Below are 18001 nucleotides of genomic sequence, written 5' to 3'. Positions count from 1 at the left end.
GCTCCCGGCTTTGCAAGCCCATACCATGAGCTCAGCATGATAAAAGGAGAAAGCCTTTCTCTTCCTGCACTAGACACTGTGCCCAAGGAGGAAGCGCTGACTGCTGCTGCAGGTAATCACAGCTCTTGCTTAGTGCCTCCCCAGCCAATTCCCAGCTCTGTGATCCCCTTCCCTGGCCCAAATCAGCTCCTCATGAGCCAACACTATATGATGCTACATGAGAAGTGCTGGATGCAAGCAGCAACCCAAGGTCCCTGCAGCTGGCCAGCACATCACTTCATCGGCAGCTCCACAGCTTCCTCCCTCAGGAAGCAGCATTTGCCATCAGACTTCTCCAGCAATTAGCAAATGAGGCTGAGATGATTCACGGCTCTCAAGTGCCATCAGAGCCATGACAAGGCCTCAACCAAAAGCCAAGGGTCACGTCATTGCTGATGGCAGATGGGAACTGGTGGCCAGGAGGTTGATTGGGCCATCAGGCAGTTTGCCACCAAGGGATGAGTGACCAGCTGCCTGGCTGTAAGACCCATGGTATGCAGGGTCAACACCTATCACCTATTATCACACTTTCCTATTTGGAGATTATAAAAGCCAAAGAGAACACAGGCAACAAGTTATAAATTCAAAGGAGATCTCTTTAAGTGCCAAACTGCAGCTGAACTGTAGTTACGGTTATTACACAGAAATAGACATAAAGCTATAATGAGGATCAACACATTTAATCACAGTCATTCAGCAAAACACTGAGTCCATGCAGTTTAGCTATTACCTTTCCACAGCTCTGAAAGATTTACCATAATTTCAGCTTAATCTGGATTTTATTATGTAGTTATTTTAATTTCACTTTATTTTATCACTGCCTGGAGCCCTATTATCAAGGTAGGATCAGGTTTAGACACAGCAATGATGAATAGTTAGAAACAGCTAAAACAGAAACAGAATCCTGCTCTATTTTGCTATACACAGTAGAAAACCATCAAGAGAGCCTTTTTGATGTATTATGGAGTGTTAAAGAGGTGGTTCCTACTGGGTGGCTGGGATGAGGGTTTAATTGGATGCTCCCTCTCTTCATTATTTATCTGTATGAGCATCTCGCACCCATCGTCAGATAGAAAGCCAGAAGACACCATGATACTATCTTCTCTGAGCCCATGGCTGAGCATCAGGCCCGATTTTTACATGCCCTCACACATGTTTTGCTGAGGTAAAGTACTTGTTCAGGCAGAAGGACAGACCTGCACCAGCAGATGCCTCTCCTCTCATTTTCTCCCTAACACCAAGGTAAGGCTGAGACCCTGCACCTGCAGCCAGTGACTTTCACAAAGGACACAAGACCAACAGCGTGGCACATTAACCATACCCTGTGCTCAGGGCTGACCATGTAGGCAGGGTCCCAGAGGCCCAAAACCAGCCCGGTCCCCAGGGGCAGCACAGGGGGAGGAAGAGCTGGTCCACAAGAGCCTCCCTGCTGTGAGCAATGCAGGTTTCCTGCATGACTGCATCAAGTGCTCCGTCTGGCCATAAGGTTTTTGGAGATGGAATTGTTGCTTAGGTTGAAGGGGGCCCTGAGAGCAAGGCTGGCACTTGGGGCTGCAGTCTTTCCCCTGCTAGTATATGCTTTGCCACCCCAGGTCCTCAGTAAGGAACCTTGGGGATCATTAAAGACAGTCAAGTGCTCTAAAGCACAAATCTACATCTCATCTGCCATGACATTTAAAGCATATATTTAATGCTATCCTGAATCAGAATGTATTTCTAAATTGGGACTGAAAATCTTTAGGACATGCTTTAAAACCATAAGGATGAAATACCACATGTGGCTACTTTGGGAAGAACCAGGGGAAGGCTGTTCATGCAGAGCGATGAAGCATCAGCAAGCAAAGCACTCATTGACCCAGGCTCAGCCATTGCAACTGGTGACACACAAGTGCCATGGCACAACAGGGTCATGGCAAGGCAATTTCCTAGGCAGGTCCACCACACAGCTGGGATTTACACTTGCTGGGATTTACTCTCCTACGTGGTTACACATCAGCGATGCTGGCACTGATGCTCCAGCCCGGGTGGGTACGCCTGTTCCCATGGGAGCTGCAGGAATCAAGGCTTCGGTTTGATCCCTAGCAAACGGGCTGCTCGCTACCTTCCCTACACAGCCAGACGCGTGCTGCGGGAGCCGTTCTCCGAGCAGAGCCGCCTGGCCCGGTCTGCACCGTCCTCTAGCGGCCACCAGCCCCGACTCGCTGGCCCCGAGGGCAGGGGGAGCGGGCAGAGCCGCGGGGCAGCTCCGGCCTGCCTGCAGCCCCATCCCACAGCCTTGGCTTGCTCCATCCCTCATCCGTCTCTGCATCGAAGTGGTGTGACACGAAATTGACGTTACAAACAGGCTGTGTTTTTCCCTCTGATTCCTTTTAGTTTCAAACCAGAGGTTTTCAATAGCTGCTTTTCTCCATGATCATGCACGCTGACAGCTTCTAAAAGCAGAGTCTTGTAACAAGGAGATAAGCTACCAGCAGTGGATGAAACTCCCGAATAGCGATTGCCTGTTGCCCAGCTCTGTACAGAACCCCCAGGGCAGCATTTTCCTCCACACACGCAGGAGGGCAGCTTGGAGAACCCCCCCAGCTGCTCTCCATGGCCTGGGTACTGCAGAGGACCACGCAGGATGGCTCCCAGCTCCTCTGGCCTGTGGGGGACAGCCTGGCAGGCTCCACATCAGCAACTCAGACTAGCAAGACCAAAGCCCCCATGCAAAAGTTGCCAGTGACAGCAATGCCCGCCCCCCTCAGGAGGAAAACAGCCCCCCCCCAGGGGGCTCCAGCCTTCTTGGGCACAGAGAACAGGGAAGATTGCTGCTGGGAAAACAATCTCTGCTGCCAAGTATGAAATCAAGAGAAAGTTTGAAGTAAATAAGGCCATAAATCTCTGATAAGCTGGAAGAGAATAAAAGCTCTCATCAATATTTATACATAGCTCCTCAAAGATAACAGGAGTTCATTTACTAAATACCCTTGAAAAACTAAGCCTTCGGGCAGAAATGGTCCAGAGGAAACATTTCAGCCAGGCAGGATACTTCAGGACTCATTCTAACCAGGAAAAGCTTCACAGAAGAGGACCATATCTCTGGAAGCAGCCACACACTATAGCTTTAGACATGACGCACTGAGTGCAGAAAGCCAAGCCCTGGGACGGGATGCAAAAGTGGATCTGTTCCAGCTCCCTTTGGCTCCACTGAGGCATGGAGCCACCCGTGGGGTGCGTGAGGCTGGTGAGTTGTCACGCCCTCAGGCACACACCAAACAAGATCACCATGTGCTGGCCCACACAGGCCCAGCCAAGCTCTGGGCACACGCTGGGTAACAGCAGCAGCAGTGATGGTCACTGCAGACATCCCTGCTGCCAGCACACAGCCCCAAGGGCTGGCACAGCGGTGGGATCCCACTTTCTGCCTGCACCCCTTGCCCTGGCTTCCCCTTGTGGGACACAGCAGCAACTTTCACCTACAGCTTCTCTCAAGGCTTACTGAACGCCAGGAGCCATTGCTTAGGTTGCAGGAGGACCTTATCTGGGCAGAGCAGCACATCCAGCAGAGACCCATCTTCTCACTAGCAGGTGAGGCTGAAGGCCTTCCACTTAGGAACTGCGGCTCTTGGTCATGAAGCCTCTGTTTCCAATACCACACCACATGGTATCTCCAGCAGAGATAACTAGAATGTAAATCCTCAACCTCCCAATCTGCAGGAAACTGATATATGCAGAGATGTGATGATTCATTCGTCTCGTATCTGAGCCCAACACTCTTTCCCCAGGATCCATGGCTGGTGAAACACTGAAGATGCTGGTGCCTTCCTGGTCCTCCTCCTGGGAAAAAGCAAACCCCCCACTTCCAGTAGCAATCCCTTTTCAAGGTGTATTGATAAGATTTGGCCCCAGAGATACAGGGCTCTGTCCACAAGGCAGCAGCAGGCCATATCAGAAGGCAGAAGCTGCTACTTTCCACCATTCCCCTCCAACTCCATTTGCCCCATGTCTGGGGTATCCTTGTTTGGTGCCAGGAGACCCCAGGACAAAAGAGGGAGGCCCACACTTACACAGCCCTTTGGATGCCTTGTTGACAGACTGACTTTGCTGACTCTCTGTCCAGCTACAGGAACCCAACCAAACCCCCTCATTTTCAACACCACAAGACCTGGACTTGCCCCATGTGCAAATGGTTTAATATTCGTGCATTAAAAAAGAATCCTAACCATCCTGAGTGTCAATATTATGAGAGCTATGAATGACACTGCCCAGCAGTAACTTCAGACAGATATAACTGGGCCAACCTGGGTAAAATGAAAAGATGCAGAAAAAGGTATTCAAAATATATGCTCATTCTTTTCAATATTCAATATATTCATTCATTTCATCTGAAAGATGATACACTTACACACTTCTTTCAAAAGCAGCCTGGTGGTCCTCATTATTATAGCATCAGAGCACTTCAAAATGTTTACCAAACACATAGATACAACATACATATGACATAGGGAGATGATACATTTTAGAGCTGAAACACAAGGCTTGGGTGAACCTGAACAGAGGACTCTCAAGTTGTAAGTTACCATGTCAGCCATTCTGCCTTCTTACCACAAAAACCAGAAGTCAAAGGAAAAAGAAAAGCAGGCTGGCCAGGGAGGAGACAGGGCTGCAAGCTCTATACTCTGAGGACATGTCCACTGTCTGGAACGCATGAAGAAAACTGGATGAAGAAAACATAACACTTGGTATCTCCAGGACAGCTGCAGCTCTCCTTGACTTAAACAGACTTAGATTAGATTTCTTGGCCTCTGCTTTCTTGACTGTGTTTTTCTCCTCCACAAAATATGATTTCAAAATATGCAGAGTTAAAGCCTAACAAGAGAACATTGTTGAAAATAAGTAGACAAAAAAAACCAAAAAACCAAAACCCTGAGTTTATCTGCTCAAACTTAAAACCTTGGGGAAAAACCAAAACCAAAAACGCTATCAGAAAGAGTTTCTGCATGACTTATGGAACCATATGAGAAAACCAAATTAACAAAAGCACCTACTATCAATGGACTTGTTAAAACTTCATTAGCACCTGGATACACACTGGCAGGAGCTCCTACAACACTTGCAGGCTGCAAGCAAAACTACATCAAGCTGCTTATCAATCCAAAGCAAAAATCTAGGATTAGACACACCTCCCAGTGCACATCAGTTGGTCTCCCCGCTACAGGAGGCACCAGGATTTCCAAAGCTCATGAGCATTTTGAACTAAGCAACTTTACAGCATGAGATGGATGTACACGAAAGAACATCAGCAACACTCCAGTTGGAATTACTGATCATCATCCATGAGTTGTTTTTGACAAACCAGAGCTTTCAGTGCCTCAAACATGGGAGTGTTTGGACGAGTACAGAGGAAACTAAATATTTCTCTGAATACATGAGTTTTAAAGTGTATATAAAAAACATACTGTGTTTACAGCTGTATGTTGAAGTCTCTTGCTACAAACAGGTTGTCAGCGCTAGTATAAAAATAACACATCTGAAAAGTAAAAGGAGCAGTCAGAGACCTCAAATACCCTCAGTCCCATCAAATGGCAGCAAGATGGTCTGTTGGCGCAGTCACTGACCACAGCCAGCACCAGCAGCTCTGGAGTAAAGGGCTGGAATCCCAGCAATGGACAAGTCCAGAAAACCTTGCTCTGAGTTGAAATCCAAGTATCAGGTGGCAGTACAAAAGCATGTGAAACAAAGGGAAGTCCATCCATGGGTAGTGGCAAAGGTCTCTGAAGGAGGTTGCACCTTTCTCAAGCAGTCCAGCTCTCCTCACATGGAAATACTTCAAAGGCAGAATTGCTGCGCACAATGTGAGCTTTGTGCATGTCCCTACGATCCGTCAGCTGTGCAGATGTGTTTGTAAGAGATCGCATCAATCTAAAGAAAAGTGCTCTGCAAAAATATCATTCTTCTTCCCAAACAAGCCTCGTACTTGCTCAAACTCCAGGGGCACATCAGTCGCCTTTTTCTTTACTTCTTTATCAAAAAGCTACAAATTAAAAGTAGAAGATATTGGTAAAACTCAGTACAAGCTCTTCACCCTGACTGATAACATTGCTCACTCTAACCTCTTAGAAGATCCAGCAAATACACCTTTTATATAAAAGCCATCCCTGTCACCACTGCTGCTCATGCTCCGTTATTTAACAGACATTTTCCTGTTTGTCCCTGGCTCTAAGTAACCAAAAGTCAATCTAGCTCCCTCCCCAGCAGCAAGGTTGATGAACAGAACACGGCTACGGCATTCAGGAGCCAGTCTCCTTTCCTCTGGTTTCAATCATTCACAAAGGCACAGCAACACTACCTCATAAGCTGAGAGCTCCAGGAGTCCTGATATGTCATCCTCTATTTCAGACAGTGACTGGTTCAGGATAGCAGCTGCCTTGGCCACCTCTGGGTGATAATGGCTTTGTAGGGTCTGCAAAAGCAAGACAAACAGGAGATGGTCTAGTAAATAGAGGGTAACACACATCCATCTGGATTCCCACAAAGGTATCTGCCCCTTTGCTGGTCTGATCTTCAGTGAACATCAAATTCTGGCAGGGGCAAGTTTGCTGTACTGTGCTACTACAGAGCTTTGAGAAATCCTGATTTCAGCCATCTTTCAAACACACCAAAGGCTCCTCTCACCCCATCCAAATCCAGCTCAAGATAGATGGGACTCCTCCACGGGGTGTGCCTAAAATGCATAACCCAACTCTGCTACCTCCCATTGACCTGATGCCACATCCAAGCTCCAGCTCTCTGGACTTCCTGCTCCTGCACAACATTCTTGTTGCTGTTTCAGCCTCTTACACAAAACGTTTGTAGCATTTAAATGAAAGTGATAATCTTGGCATTAGGGTTTCAGAACCATCAGGAGTAATTTAACCAACTTCAACCTTCATACACCATCTTACAAACGATCCAGGTGAAAGGTGAACTTTACAATCTTCTCTAGCATTTTTAAACCCATTTCTACAGGATGACCTAGCTGTACCCAATTAATTTCCACCAGTGCTCAGCAAGTTCCTCTCTCCCCTCCACAGCAAATAAAAAGCCTCATAGATTTTCAGCTATTTAGTCTGTTTCAGCAGTTAACTGCACACTTTTTAGCTGCACAGTCAGCTGTGTGCTCACAAGTCCCTAATCGACACGTACATGAAATCCTCTGCCTCTTATGCTAGGGATAGAAAAGGGTGCAGAGTAAAAGATCAGCCAGAAGCTCATTGCATTTGCAGGACATACATCAGCAAGTTCATGTAAACGGGACTGCCAACATCTGTCAAGGAAGCAGCAAAGGTGGAAGAAACCCACATCAGATGCAGAAGTTCCTTTTTAGCTGACATACCTGAATCTCCCAGAGAGAGCTTTCCAAAGCCCTGCTTTTGGATGGCTCCTCCTCCTCCATAATATATGGATCTTCTGAAATATCTAAGGAAGTAGAGAGAGTAAATACCTCCTGCATGATGCGTGTAACCCCAAAGAGAACACAGAGACCCAGAGTGGTGCTGCAGCCAGAGTTGCTCCTTCCCAAGATATTTAGGGCCCAGGAACAAGCTGACAGATCCCAGCACAACCCAAGAGTCACTGTTTGGCAGCACTACAGAATCATATTACTTTTAAGGAGCAGAGGAAGTGGGACACAAAGAACTGGGGTAGTCTGATGCAAAGGGCATCCCAGGCAACTTTGAACAGTCACTACTGATGTTCAACACTGGTCAGCTGAATTACAGAGAGATGAAGTAAAAACTGAGGAGACTGCTGAGGCCCTAGTGGGGCCATCTACACAAAAACACTACAGACAAATTGAGTAGGTCTCTGTTTTCTGCATGTGGTTTCTTTTCTATTTTAGTCTTGTTCAGCTCAAGACAAGCTCAGTGTCTGGTACAGCTCCCCCAGTCCTTTAGCACTTGGAAGTAGCCTGGGTCAGTGTGCCAGGCTCAAAACAACCTTCACCCAGGAAACCACAACAGCAGGGAAACCAACTGTGAGGCCCGAGGTCAGAGGATCAATGCAGGCGGGTCTTCTCAGTCAGAGAACTGGCAGGAGCAGCCTGCTGGCTTTCCACAAACTCAAGGGACAGAAGGATCCTCTAAACCTCAGAACTGGGATCTCCCCTCCTCCTTCACAGGAATCCTGCTCTTTATGATGTCTCAAGGTATAAAATTCCCCTGCCCACCTCCCCTCATTACCTTCTGGCCCATTAGGTCTGTGTACTAGCACTTTGCATGAGGGGTGCCTCCGAAAGAGGTTACAGATGAAGGGAATGACCATGAGCAGAGCCTCAGGAGGAGCAGTGAGGGCCAGCCGGGAGAGGCGCTTTATAAACGCTGCCACCAGGTACGCTGGCAGGTGACTGTTGGAAAGGAGACAGAAGAAACCAGCATGTAAAAGTCCTATCAAGTGAGCCAGCATCCTCACCAATCCAAACAGCAGGTCAGGGTAAAGATCTATGGGGCTCTTCAGGTTTTTTGGGCTATGGAGTAAAGAGAAGCTATAAGAATCCTGTTTTCAAGCAGCAATATAGGGTCTTGCGTGTTCTCTTGAACAAATATGGGGGCATTTCCATTCAGTGCATGAATAATCTCAAATCAATTCAATCCAGATGCATGGCACCACTCCAGGCACTCGTCAAGCACAGCTCTGGTACATGGTCATTCACATGGCAGTCTTTATTCAGTCCTTTTACAAACTTCTGGGTTTATACATTTGGCCAGGCAAGCACTTCTCATGTCATTTTTTGGGTTTAATTAATACACAGGCCATGATGTTAAATTTACATAATACTTCCAGGACTAAAGCAAGCACTGCAGCTGTTAATGGGAACATTAGGCTGCTGTAATCTAAATGTGCAGGGTAAGGGGTTTTTTTAATGGTAAAAATGTAAATTTCTAACAGCAATCAGCTCATCCAGGCACTTTTTTCAGGTCAGAAGAACCAGGATGAAAAATGACAATTTTCAGCCACTCAGCCATCAGCCCTAGGGCTTGTTACACTTGCAAGGCTCAGCAGAGCCGCCCCACAGGACACCATCTGTCAGACCTTGTTACTCTCTCCAAGGTACACTATGAATACAAGCAGTTTGATATTAAATGCTCAGCGCTGAACTGTAAAGCGTTACTCTTGGTTTATTTTCTAACATATGATGGCAACTATATGACCAGCTGCTTATCTACTTTCTTCCCTGTGTACAATGATTTGACAGGATCAAGACAGACTGCCAAACACTTCATATTTCAATGTTGTATGTCTGCAAAAGGTCATCAATTTATCAACAGCTTTATCTTCTATAAAAAGCCTGTGAATGTTACTTTTCCATATTCATAAAGACTGACAGACAACATCATCACCTTCAGCCAAATGGAATACAGATCAAAATACATCCATAATCACTTGCAGATCAAACTCAGATCACTAACTGCATTTTCACTTCCTGAAACTAGATGGCTGTGTGGCAAATCCTCAAAAATAGCACATGAAAAATTACACAACACTACAATAACACCCTCAGATTCCGTTCTCTCAGTAAAAATGAGTCTAATCCAGTAGGCACACTGAATACATTATATCCAGACATGTGGGGGACTGCTCAGGAATAACAGAAAAGCAGGAGGAAAATATGTGAACATCTATAATAAACATGGTACTTACGATGAAGATAAAAACAGGTCAAGCAAATGGAAGAAGCGGGCTCGGTACTTCACGTGATACACAGAAGGGTCTAAAAGACTGTACAGCTTTTTGTAGAAGTCAGGATATTCCCTATTAAAAAACAGGAAAAATACAATACCCGTTATTGGTGTACAGTGGGACTACACTGTGTCTAAATGCTTCTGTGCTTTCATTACAGACCACTGCTGTGCTCTGTTTAGCTTTCTTAGGCTTCTCTCTACAGCCACCACTTGAAAACAAGCTGTAAGGTGAATTTATGGCTCTTGCAGTACCTAGCCATTTTCCAGGATGTGAAGCTATGTCCACTGACTGCAAATGGTACAGGATCCAGTGAAAGGCACACCAAAGACTATGGCTTCACTATGTAATCAGATCAATGGGAATTGATTTTCAAGTGCTGAGCAACCACAGTCTGCAGAAGAGGGTATTTAGGTGCAGCTGAAAAGAAAGTCAGACTACCAGAAGAGGTCAGCATCCAAACAGCTGAGCCTCTTGTGCAGAATTTGGCTTTCTCATGGGAGAATTTAAAGCCTGCAGGTGTGGAGAATCCATTTCCATTCTTTTACATAAAGATATAAACGCAAAACCCCATGTTCCTTTAAACAACATGCTCTTTTTACTTACAGATTATGCTGATGAATCAGAATAAATAATCCATTTAAGGCTAAAAGACTAATTGCTCCACCTGTAAGAAAGCAGGCAGGAATCAACACAGTAAAAATGAAACCAAAACCAAACCCAAAAACCAATCAGCTTCAACTTGTTTCTATTATTAAACCTCCCCAGAAGGAACACAAAACTAAGAGTACCTGAAATTAGAGCCAGCATGATGGCTGTAAGGTGACACAATTTCATCTAAAACCTTCCAGAGGGTTACAAGTTCCTTACAAAGATTAAACTGTAGTTTAAAGGAACAGACTCTGAAGGACAGAGACACAAAAACTTGATGCTCTAATCCCCCAAGGAAGCCACACTGGGCAGGAAAAGGTCTCAGAAAGGAAATGTCTGTAGGAACCTGTGTCCCGATGCAGCACAGGTATCAGCAGTGCTGGCTGAACTCTATTTAAAAGAAATCAATCCAGTATACTACTCTTCCTAAGGCCTTAAATATTATTTTCCTTACACACAAGGAGCAACAACACTGACAAACAGAGGTAAAAACATCTCATTTTTAGTGACACTGGAGTTCACCCTTGTTCCTTAGCTTCATCCCAGCCAAAAGCACATCTATTTCATCATCTATGCCATGGTGCTGCATCTAGCAGACCTTCCAAGTCCATATGTACCATGCTGCAGGTACGTATCACAAAGGATAAAGAGCCTGTTTTCACTCACCTATGCCATAGGCCAGTGTTAAGAAATCTATCATGAGAGTGGGTTCATTCATGTAAGGCAGGATGGAGTCATGCAGAATAACAAGAACTTTTTTGTAGAGGCCAGCGGGTAGCTGTGAAGGATGAAACCATATGGTCAAACAGACATTGTGAGAGAACTCGGAGAGAAACAGCAACCCATGGTTCAAAAAGACAAAGTACAAACAAAAGGGAATGTGCCAGGACAATACAGCTTGCAGCAACAGTTCCCAAATATGAGACCTTACAAGTGACATATGACCATCGAGTTCATTCAAAGTAGCAAGTGCTCACAACTAAAAGTGTCATCACAGATAGAGGGGAAAGTCACCAGCAATAAAGCTTGGTAACCTTTGACATGTGAACGGAGGTTGTTATTGCTGCAGGTCACTCCTTAGGGTCAGACTTGTTTAAGGTGGAGAAAAGGAGGCTGAGAGTAAGGGGAAGAAACAGACCATACAGGAGGTCATGTTTCTTGGCAGAACCATCCAGCAGAAGTGGTGACTGGGCTGTTCTCATCCAACACTGAAATAGTGGGGTCCTACCAGGAGCTCCATGCAAGGACAGCCACAGCCTCTGGAGATTAGCAGCTGAAGAGTGGTACAGATCAGTGGCAGAAGTAACACTCACCTTGTGCTTCAAGAAACTGAGCCACATTTTTTCAAAGGCCTGCTTGTGTGCCTTAAAACAGAATTGCAAACGCAAGTTAAACACACTGGCGTAGGTAAAGCTCTACTATAAGTAGGCAAAATTTCAACTCTGAAGCATCAAATGAACACTTACCTGCAGCTTTGACACTTTCAATTCCTCCCAGTTTTCTAAGAAGGGGAAACAGATGTTGAACTTGAAATGGATGTTTAAAGAAATTAAGATGACCCTTTTTTACTTAGTCCTTTGATACCCTGAAAATTTGGGCTGAATTCCTTGTCTTCATACACAAGCATGACAAACCGCACTGCAGACTGAGGAATGCGGATTTTGAACTACTGTTTAGAATCACTGTGATCACAGCAGCAGACATTTCTCATAAGCAAACAATAATGAAGTCTTTACACAATAGAAGTCTTAAACCTGATTTTCCTTTCCATACACAGTTCATCACATGGAGCTTACTAACCTTGCTTCACCATAAACTTGACCATGTCACACTCTTTGTTCGGCATGTTAATGGGTGAAATGAGGGAAAATACATTCTGCTGGTAAAATGGCAGCGGCCTCTGAGAAAAAAGCACATAATTAAACATGAAGCAAATTCCACAAGAGATAGCAAGATGCTGGCTTCAATATTGCCCTATCTCCCAGGCACTGAATATATCTAGGAAAGAAAAAGGAAAGGAAAAATGCTGATGGCTGAACTACATACTGGTATATTCTCCATTGCTGCCTTGTCCTGGAGCATTATTTGTTTGCACAACACAAAACCTATCTCTGAACTAATTCTGGTTTAACAAAATTGGTGGATCCAGTTAAAGAAAACAGACTCTTCTGCACCAGAGGGAACAGAGTAAAAGTTCTCTGTGTGCCACCCAAGCTGCAGAGACCTGAGTAAACCAGAGCCCAGGCCAGAAGCATTTGCAAGAACAACAGTGTGTCTTGAACTACTTTCAATTTGAGACTGAAGAGTCATTAAAGGAAAACCTAACTCCCAATGCCTTCAGGTAGACACACTCATTTCTCTTGCTTCCAAATCTTTCCATATACCACTAGTTGCTCCCTTCTTCACACACAAGACACACTGTTTCAGAGCAGTTTATCCAGATCCATCCCTACAATAACATTTGTTACCTCTTTTGTCTTCTGCATGACTTGTCCAATACTCTCGGTGACTGCCTTTATGACAAAGTACCGAATGTCATCATACTCCATGTATTCTTGAAAGCGAGAGATGAGCAGTGAAGCGTCCTCATCTAAGGGCAGTAAGCCATCAACAACTACCTAACGAAAGGTTTGTAAAGGAAAGCAACAAGTCACTCTCTTACATTACGGGAGCGGACAGCGAGCTGTGTTGGCTGAGGGCACCCTCCTGTCCTTCTGAAAGGCAGCTAGGACACAGTTAATTGCGTGCTGCTTGCCCCAGAGCAACAGTCACAAGCCATTCTGATAGGTCCTCCCCAAGCTCCACAACGGGCCCCTTCCATCAAAGACAATGTCATTTAGAAATGACACAGCGGCTGAACCAGGGGCAGCACCTTCCCTCTCATCTGCCAGTCCCTGCAAGTGAGGCCAGGGACTCCAAAAAAGCACTCCAGCACTGGTACTTCATAAACCCTCAGGAATCCTGCTCAAACCTGCCACCTCACTAGGGACAGAAGGTCTTAGTGTTCTCTCTAGACCACCACCTTCCCTTGGCACCAAGAACCTCCTAGAATGATGTTTTAGTCCTGGAGAAGGTGTGCCGTGAGGTCATGTGTGCCACCAGGTAAGTACCAAGAAGAACTTAGTTCTGCAGCTCACCTTAAGAAGGTCACGAGGAAAAGTTAAACTCCCCTTCCACTCTACTTTGATCAGTGGGTATCGTGCCTCCAACTCAACAAACTTCATAAGGGTGCAGAGTGACAATTCCTTTAAGAAAAACAAGACAAAACCCCATCTCAACAAGGACACGAGGGCTCAGACCCAAAGGAGGAAGAATGAATTATGTTCCTCACTAAGTAAGCTGCAAGCCTGGTGAGCAGGGGTGAGCCAGAGCACCAGCAACATCTCACAGCACTGCCGGCCCTCCCGCACTGAAATGTCAGAGCGGTAAATGCTTCTGCCCCGCAAGGGACCCCCACGATGTGAACTCGTGTCTCAGCAGCACGCTCGGGCCCTACCTTGACCTGGAAGGCATCGTGCCCCATCAGCTCCGCCAAGCAATCCACGCACTCCTTGTAGCGGTGCCTCATCCATATCTTGTACTTGTCCTCAGCGCTGTAGTTACCTGAGGGGTCAAACACACAAGTCTGAAAGCTCGGAGCGGCCGGGCGAGCCCCAGCCAGGCGCGACACAGCTCAGGGCCGCTCTCGACTCACCGGCCAGAGAAGCCTCCTCGGCGGGCAGCGGGCCCACGAACAGCTCCCTGCGCTCCAGCAGCGCCCCGAAGAGCCGGCTGCAGGTCCTGCCGGCGCACAGGATGTCCTCCTCCTCCTCCTGGCCCTGTGAAGAGCGCGTCCATGAGGGCAGGCCGGGCGAGCCGCGGCCCTCACCCCCCGCGCCGCCCCGCAGGCCGCCCGCTCCCGCCCCGCTCCCCGTCCCGCACCGCCAGCAGCTCCAGGATCTCGAAGACGCGGTTGGCATTGCTGCGGCTGCCCAGCACGGCCTCCAGGCAGGCGGCGAGCGCGGCGGACCGCGCCATGCTGCCGGCGGAAGGGCGGAGCAGGAGCCGCGGCCGCTCCGCCCAAAGGCGGGGCCGGTCCCGCAGCCGCCGCCGCACCGAGCCGGGCACCGCAGCGCTGAGGACGAGCCGCCCGGTCCCTCATCCCGCGCGTTACAGACGGCAGAGCACGGCGGCGTTATAAAAATGTACACTTTATTACACCTTCAGGTAGGATACATCGCTATTCCTTATAATCCTACGGCATCAAGTACAAATGCTTATGTTCATCAGCTATTTACAGGTTGACTTCCTAACACGCTCCTGGGAGAAAAGACACATCAAAAGGAAAAAAAGAAGAAATAATGAAAAAAGAAAAAAAAAGGTGATTTTTATCTTCATTAACTGACCTAAACAAGAAACAATCGCCTCTTTAGACACCAAATCAGACCAGCACAATGATGCAGCCAACAGCTTTCCCACTGTTGGAAGTGTGTTCCCCCCCCCCATGCACATAATAAGAGCTAAACACTTAAAAGTAAAACTGGGGCTAACTAAGCAGTATTTTTGGATGAGCAACACGATACTGTACACAGCGTCAGTTATCCGCTACCATCGCATTCGCTTTGTGTTTCCAACTATTCCACTGCCAACACCACCAGCTTTGCGGCTAGAAACGACATTTAAGTGATGGCACAAACCCCAAAGAGGGTCGAGGGAATGCTGCCACATGCACAAACAGCTTAAAAAAAACAACAACACTGCCCCTGTAATTGCAGAGCTGAGGGTCCAAGAGGCTGTGGGAGAAAAGAGGTACAAAATTAACACACATAAATTGGGAAGGCTGCCTGACCCGGTGTTTGCATTTGTGATCTTAACAGAATGGGCTGTCCTTATCCTACTTAGAACAGAGGAGCAGATGGGTATTCTTTCTTGTTTAAGCCATTTGGGTTGCTGGGTACCAATAGGTGTGTACATACAGAGGTTAAGAACAAAAGATACGCTTTCCTTGCCTTTAAACAGGCTCCCCTCCGAAGAGTAAAAAGATCACAGAATGGAAAAATAATCTTAAAACCATCTCAGAGAAGGAATGTGAGAATTTTGTCTGGATTTGACACGTCATGCAGTTTTATGGCCAAAGGAAAACAAATCCATTGAAGCCACCAAGAGCTTTTTGATTCCTCACTCAGTGCTGTTTGCAAACAGAGTCTGCTTTTCATTTTATGCAAGAAAAGTAAAGAAAACCCCCACAGTTCTATGCAGCTTTTTGCTAAGGTTTTTTTTTTCTTCATAACAATAAGGCAAACTGATTTGGAGGAAGAGGCCACGCTCTATTCACATCCAAAATACCCACCTGAAGATACATTCATCATTAGCTTTAGTAAAAGAATAGTACAAAAGTTAGATCTTATTCTTTACACAGTTGAAGAATTAAGTCTTAGATTTAATTTCACTATTCTCCCTTCCCTAGCCCCCCACCCGCCCCGAGCTGAAAGCTGAGTAGAAAGTACTGAACATTTAAACATGTTGCAAGAGCAGAATGAAACTGAGAGATTAAATTTTATCAGTTGGAGATTTTCCTTGATGGAAGTCCCATGAGGAACAGCTATGGATCATTTGTTTAGCTGTATCCACCAAACATCTTTTACCAAAAAAAGAAAGGGCTACACTTTAATACACATCTACTATCAACACAGTATTTACTCAGTTCATGCCTAAAATATCCATTATCTTAAAGTGAAATATGAGAATGAGGGCACAGATTGGGTGATTCAGTAAACTGTACACAAAACTACTAACAAACATTTTAAAAGACTTACAAAAATGGAGAGTGAATTTTTTCTTTCCTTTTTTAATTACATATACTTACAGGTTTTCACATTTATTGGCTAAACTTCGCAGGGAGCACTTCAAATATGTTAAGATCTTCCAGAGGTGTTTACCTCAAGCAAGAACAACACGCAGCTTTTATACAGATGGAAAATACTGTAACAGCCACACTTGGTTCTTTGAATAGCTTCACCGTGGATATTCAGCACACATCTGAACTATAGCAAAGAACTGCATATTCCCACGGGCATGTATTTGTGGTATACTACCACAGATGAATTTTATTGACATGTATGGCATATTACCATGTGACTTTTGTGAAGCTGGGCAGGATTTAAACGTAACTAATGTTTGCTTTATCTGGTCTGAATGAGCACAGAGAACACTGGTAGAATGCATTTTGTACAGATTTTGAGTGCTAAACAGTTGCTAATATGCTGAAGCTATATGAGAGTTTCCATGTTTAAATGTTCACCAGCAAAAAACCTTCTGCTAAAAAAAAAAGAGAAAATAGAGGTCGTTTGTCTTCATTTGGGTGTTTGGAGTAACTTCTCACTTGGCTTAGCAACTAAGAAACACTGTGTTTCCCTGTTATTGCATTTTAACCATTAGTTCAACTTGGTTTAGTAGGTGCCTTTAATCTGACAGTAGGCGTCCTCATTTGTACTTTTGCTTGCTGATTCTGGGCTTCAGATGTTGCTGGTGTCTGGGCTGGATTCTGTACACCCGGAGCCTGAATCTGGGGAGATGCTGTTGTCACGACTTGCTGTTGTATCAGTTTCTGCTGGACGACCTGAGCAGTAGCAGTTGTTGCAGGAATCACCTGAACCTGCTGTTGACCTGCTGTCGTCTGAGAAAGTGTCACAGTTTGGGGTTGAGCTTGTACCTAAACATCAGGATGACGAAGCAATTAGAGAAGAATAGTTTGGCACTAAACTGAGCATTCATTACATTTCTGCTCTACAGAAGGCATCTTTCTCGTATAGGCATTTGGTCTCTTGACTGACAAACATCTTGGACAAAGTAGGAAGACTGGAAAGGATTCTGGGAGCACAGGCTCTGCGGTTTCACTGAGAAACACCATTCTGTCACATCTTCCAGAGCCTTATAATTCAGAACTAAGAGCCGAGATGCCTTAACTTTCATCTCTGCAGTGCAAATCAAACAACATGCCCCCAGATCCTTTACAGAAGATAGATGAAAGGTATAGAAATCCCACTGGATAAACAGGAAGATTCCTGTACTGCTGAAGCAGAAGTGAAGGAACAGGGAAAAGAACAGAGGGATAGAGGGAGGATCAAAGAGATTCAAATGCCAACTCTGCAGCCATATTGTGACAATACAGCCACCAAAGCTTCCTATCAGTCTCTGACATTACCCTTTCAGACTACAGCTGCCAGTTTCTATTGCCAATTTAGGGTAGAATAGTTTGAACTCTACCCAGAAATCTAATTTTCGTATCTCTACCCAGAGCAAGGGAGAAGAAAATTCAGCATCTCTTTGTTCAGGTGACAAGGTAGTGAAAACTGAGCAGCTTCAACTGCCTTTGTCAGAGGCACAAGCCAAATGAAGCTGCAAGAGCCTCTCCAGGAGAAAGCTCTTGACCAATCCAAGAGGAATCCTCTGGCAAGCACTAAAAATTGAGGTAAAAAGAATACCACATACACATAAAGATTGCAGTTTTAAAAATACTTAGCATGGCCTGATCCTACTGCCACTGACATCGGTGACTTGTGTGGGAGGGGAGCTGGTTATCTGTCTTTTTACCATGGACTTCAGCATTCCTGGAGTTACGCCAACGTCAGTG

General features: G+C 45.7%; 2 protein-coding genes across 22 annotated transcripts in view; both read right to left on the bottom strand.

The window, feature by feature from the left end:
• Positions 1-4354: 4354 nt before the first annotated feature.
• NOC4L (nucleolar complex associated 4 homolog) lies at positions 4355-14417 on the bottom strand. The gene is made up of 15 exons (XM_030501794.1): positions 14311-14417; positions 14084-14207; positions 13886-13992; positions 13527-13634; positions 12858-13007; positions 12190-12289; positions 11856-11890; positions 11703-11753; positions 11056-11167; positions 10345-10405; positions 9700-9810; positions 8241-8404; positions 7397-7479; positions 6371-6484; positions 4355-6055 (listed from the first exon to the last, which is right to left on the bottom strand). The coding sequence occupies exons 1-15, from the start codon at positions 14404-14406 to the stop codon at positions 5939-5941; spliced, it is 1533 nt and encodes a 510-aa protein (XP_030357654.1). The 5' UTR covers positions 14407-14417; the 3' UTR covers positions 4355-5938.
• Positions 14418-14563: 146 nt separating this feature from the next.
• Positions 14564-18001, bottom strand: part of LOC115614286 (E1A-binding protein p400-like) — a 50084-nt gene continuing 46646 nt past the window's right edge. For 20 of the 21 annotated variants that reach the window (XM_030500931.1, XM_030500940.1, XM_030500915.1 and 17 more), the window contains one exon: positions 14564-17080. In XM_030500931.1, coding sequence (XP_030356791.1) covers positions 16808-17080 — 273 coding nt within the window. In that variant the 3' untranslated portion in view covers positions 14564-16807. The remainder of the gene's footprint in view (positions 17081-18001) is intronic. The other variant, XM_030500921.1, reaches the window with a different exon arrangement.

This window comes from Strigops habroptila, chromosome 11 (genome assembly GCF_004027225.2).
Source record: "Strigops habroptila isolate Jane chromosome 11, bStrHab1.2.pri, whole genome shotgun sequence".
NCBI classification, from domain to species: Eukaryota; Metazoa; Chordata; class Aves; order Psittaciformes; family Psittacidae; genus Strigops; species Strigops habroptila.
This window is presented reverse-complemented; position numbering and strand designations above follow the sequence as displayed.

Bases quoted from the DNA above. Each gene is read 5' to 3' on its own strand.
- NOC4L (XM_030501794.1), bottom strand. From the start codon at position 14,406: ATGGCGCGGTCCGCCGCGCTCGCCGCCTGCCTGGAGGCCGTGCTGGGC. The intron at 11,168-11,702 runs GTGAGTGTTACT...CATCCTTCACAG, and splicing joins TCAGTTTCTTGAAGCACAAG to CTACCCGCTGGCCTCTACAA. The intron at 6,056-6,370 runs GTAGTGTTGCTG...TTTAATTTGTAG, and splicing joins TGGAGCTCTCAGCTTATGAG to CTTTTTGATAAAGAAGTAAA.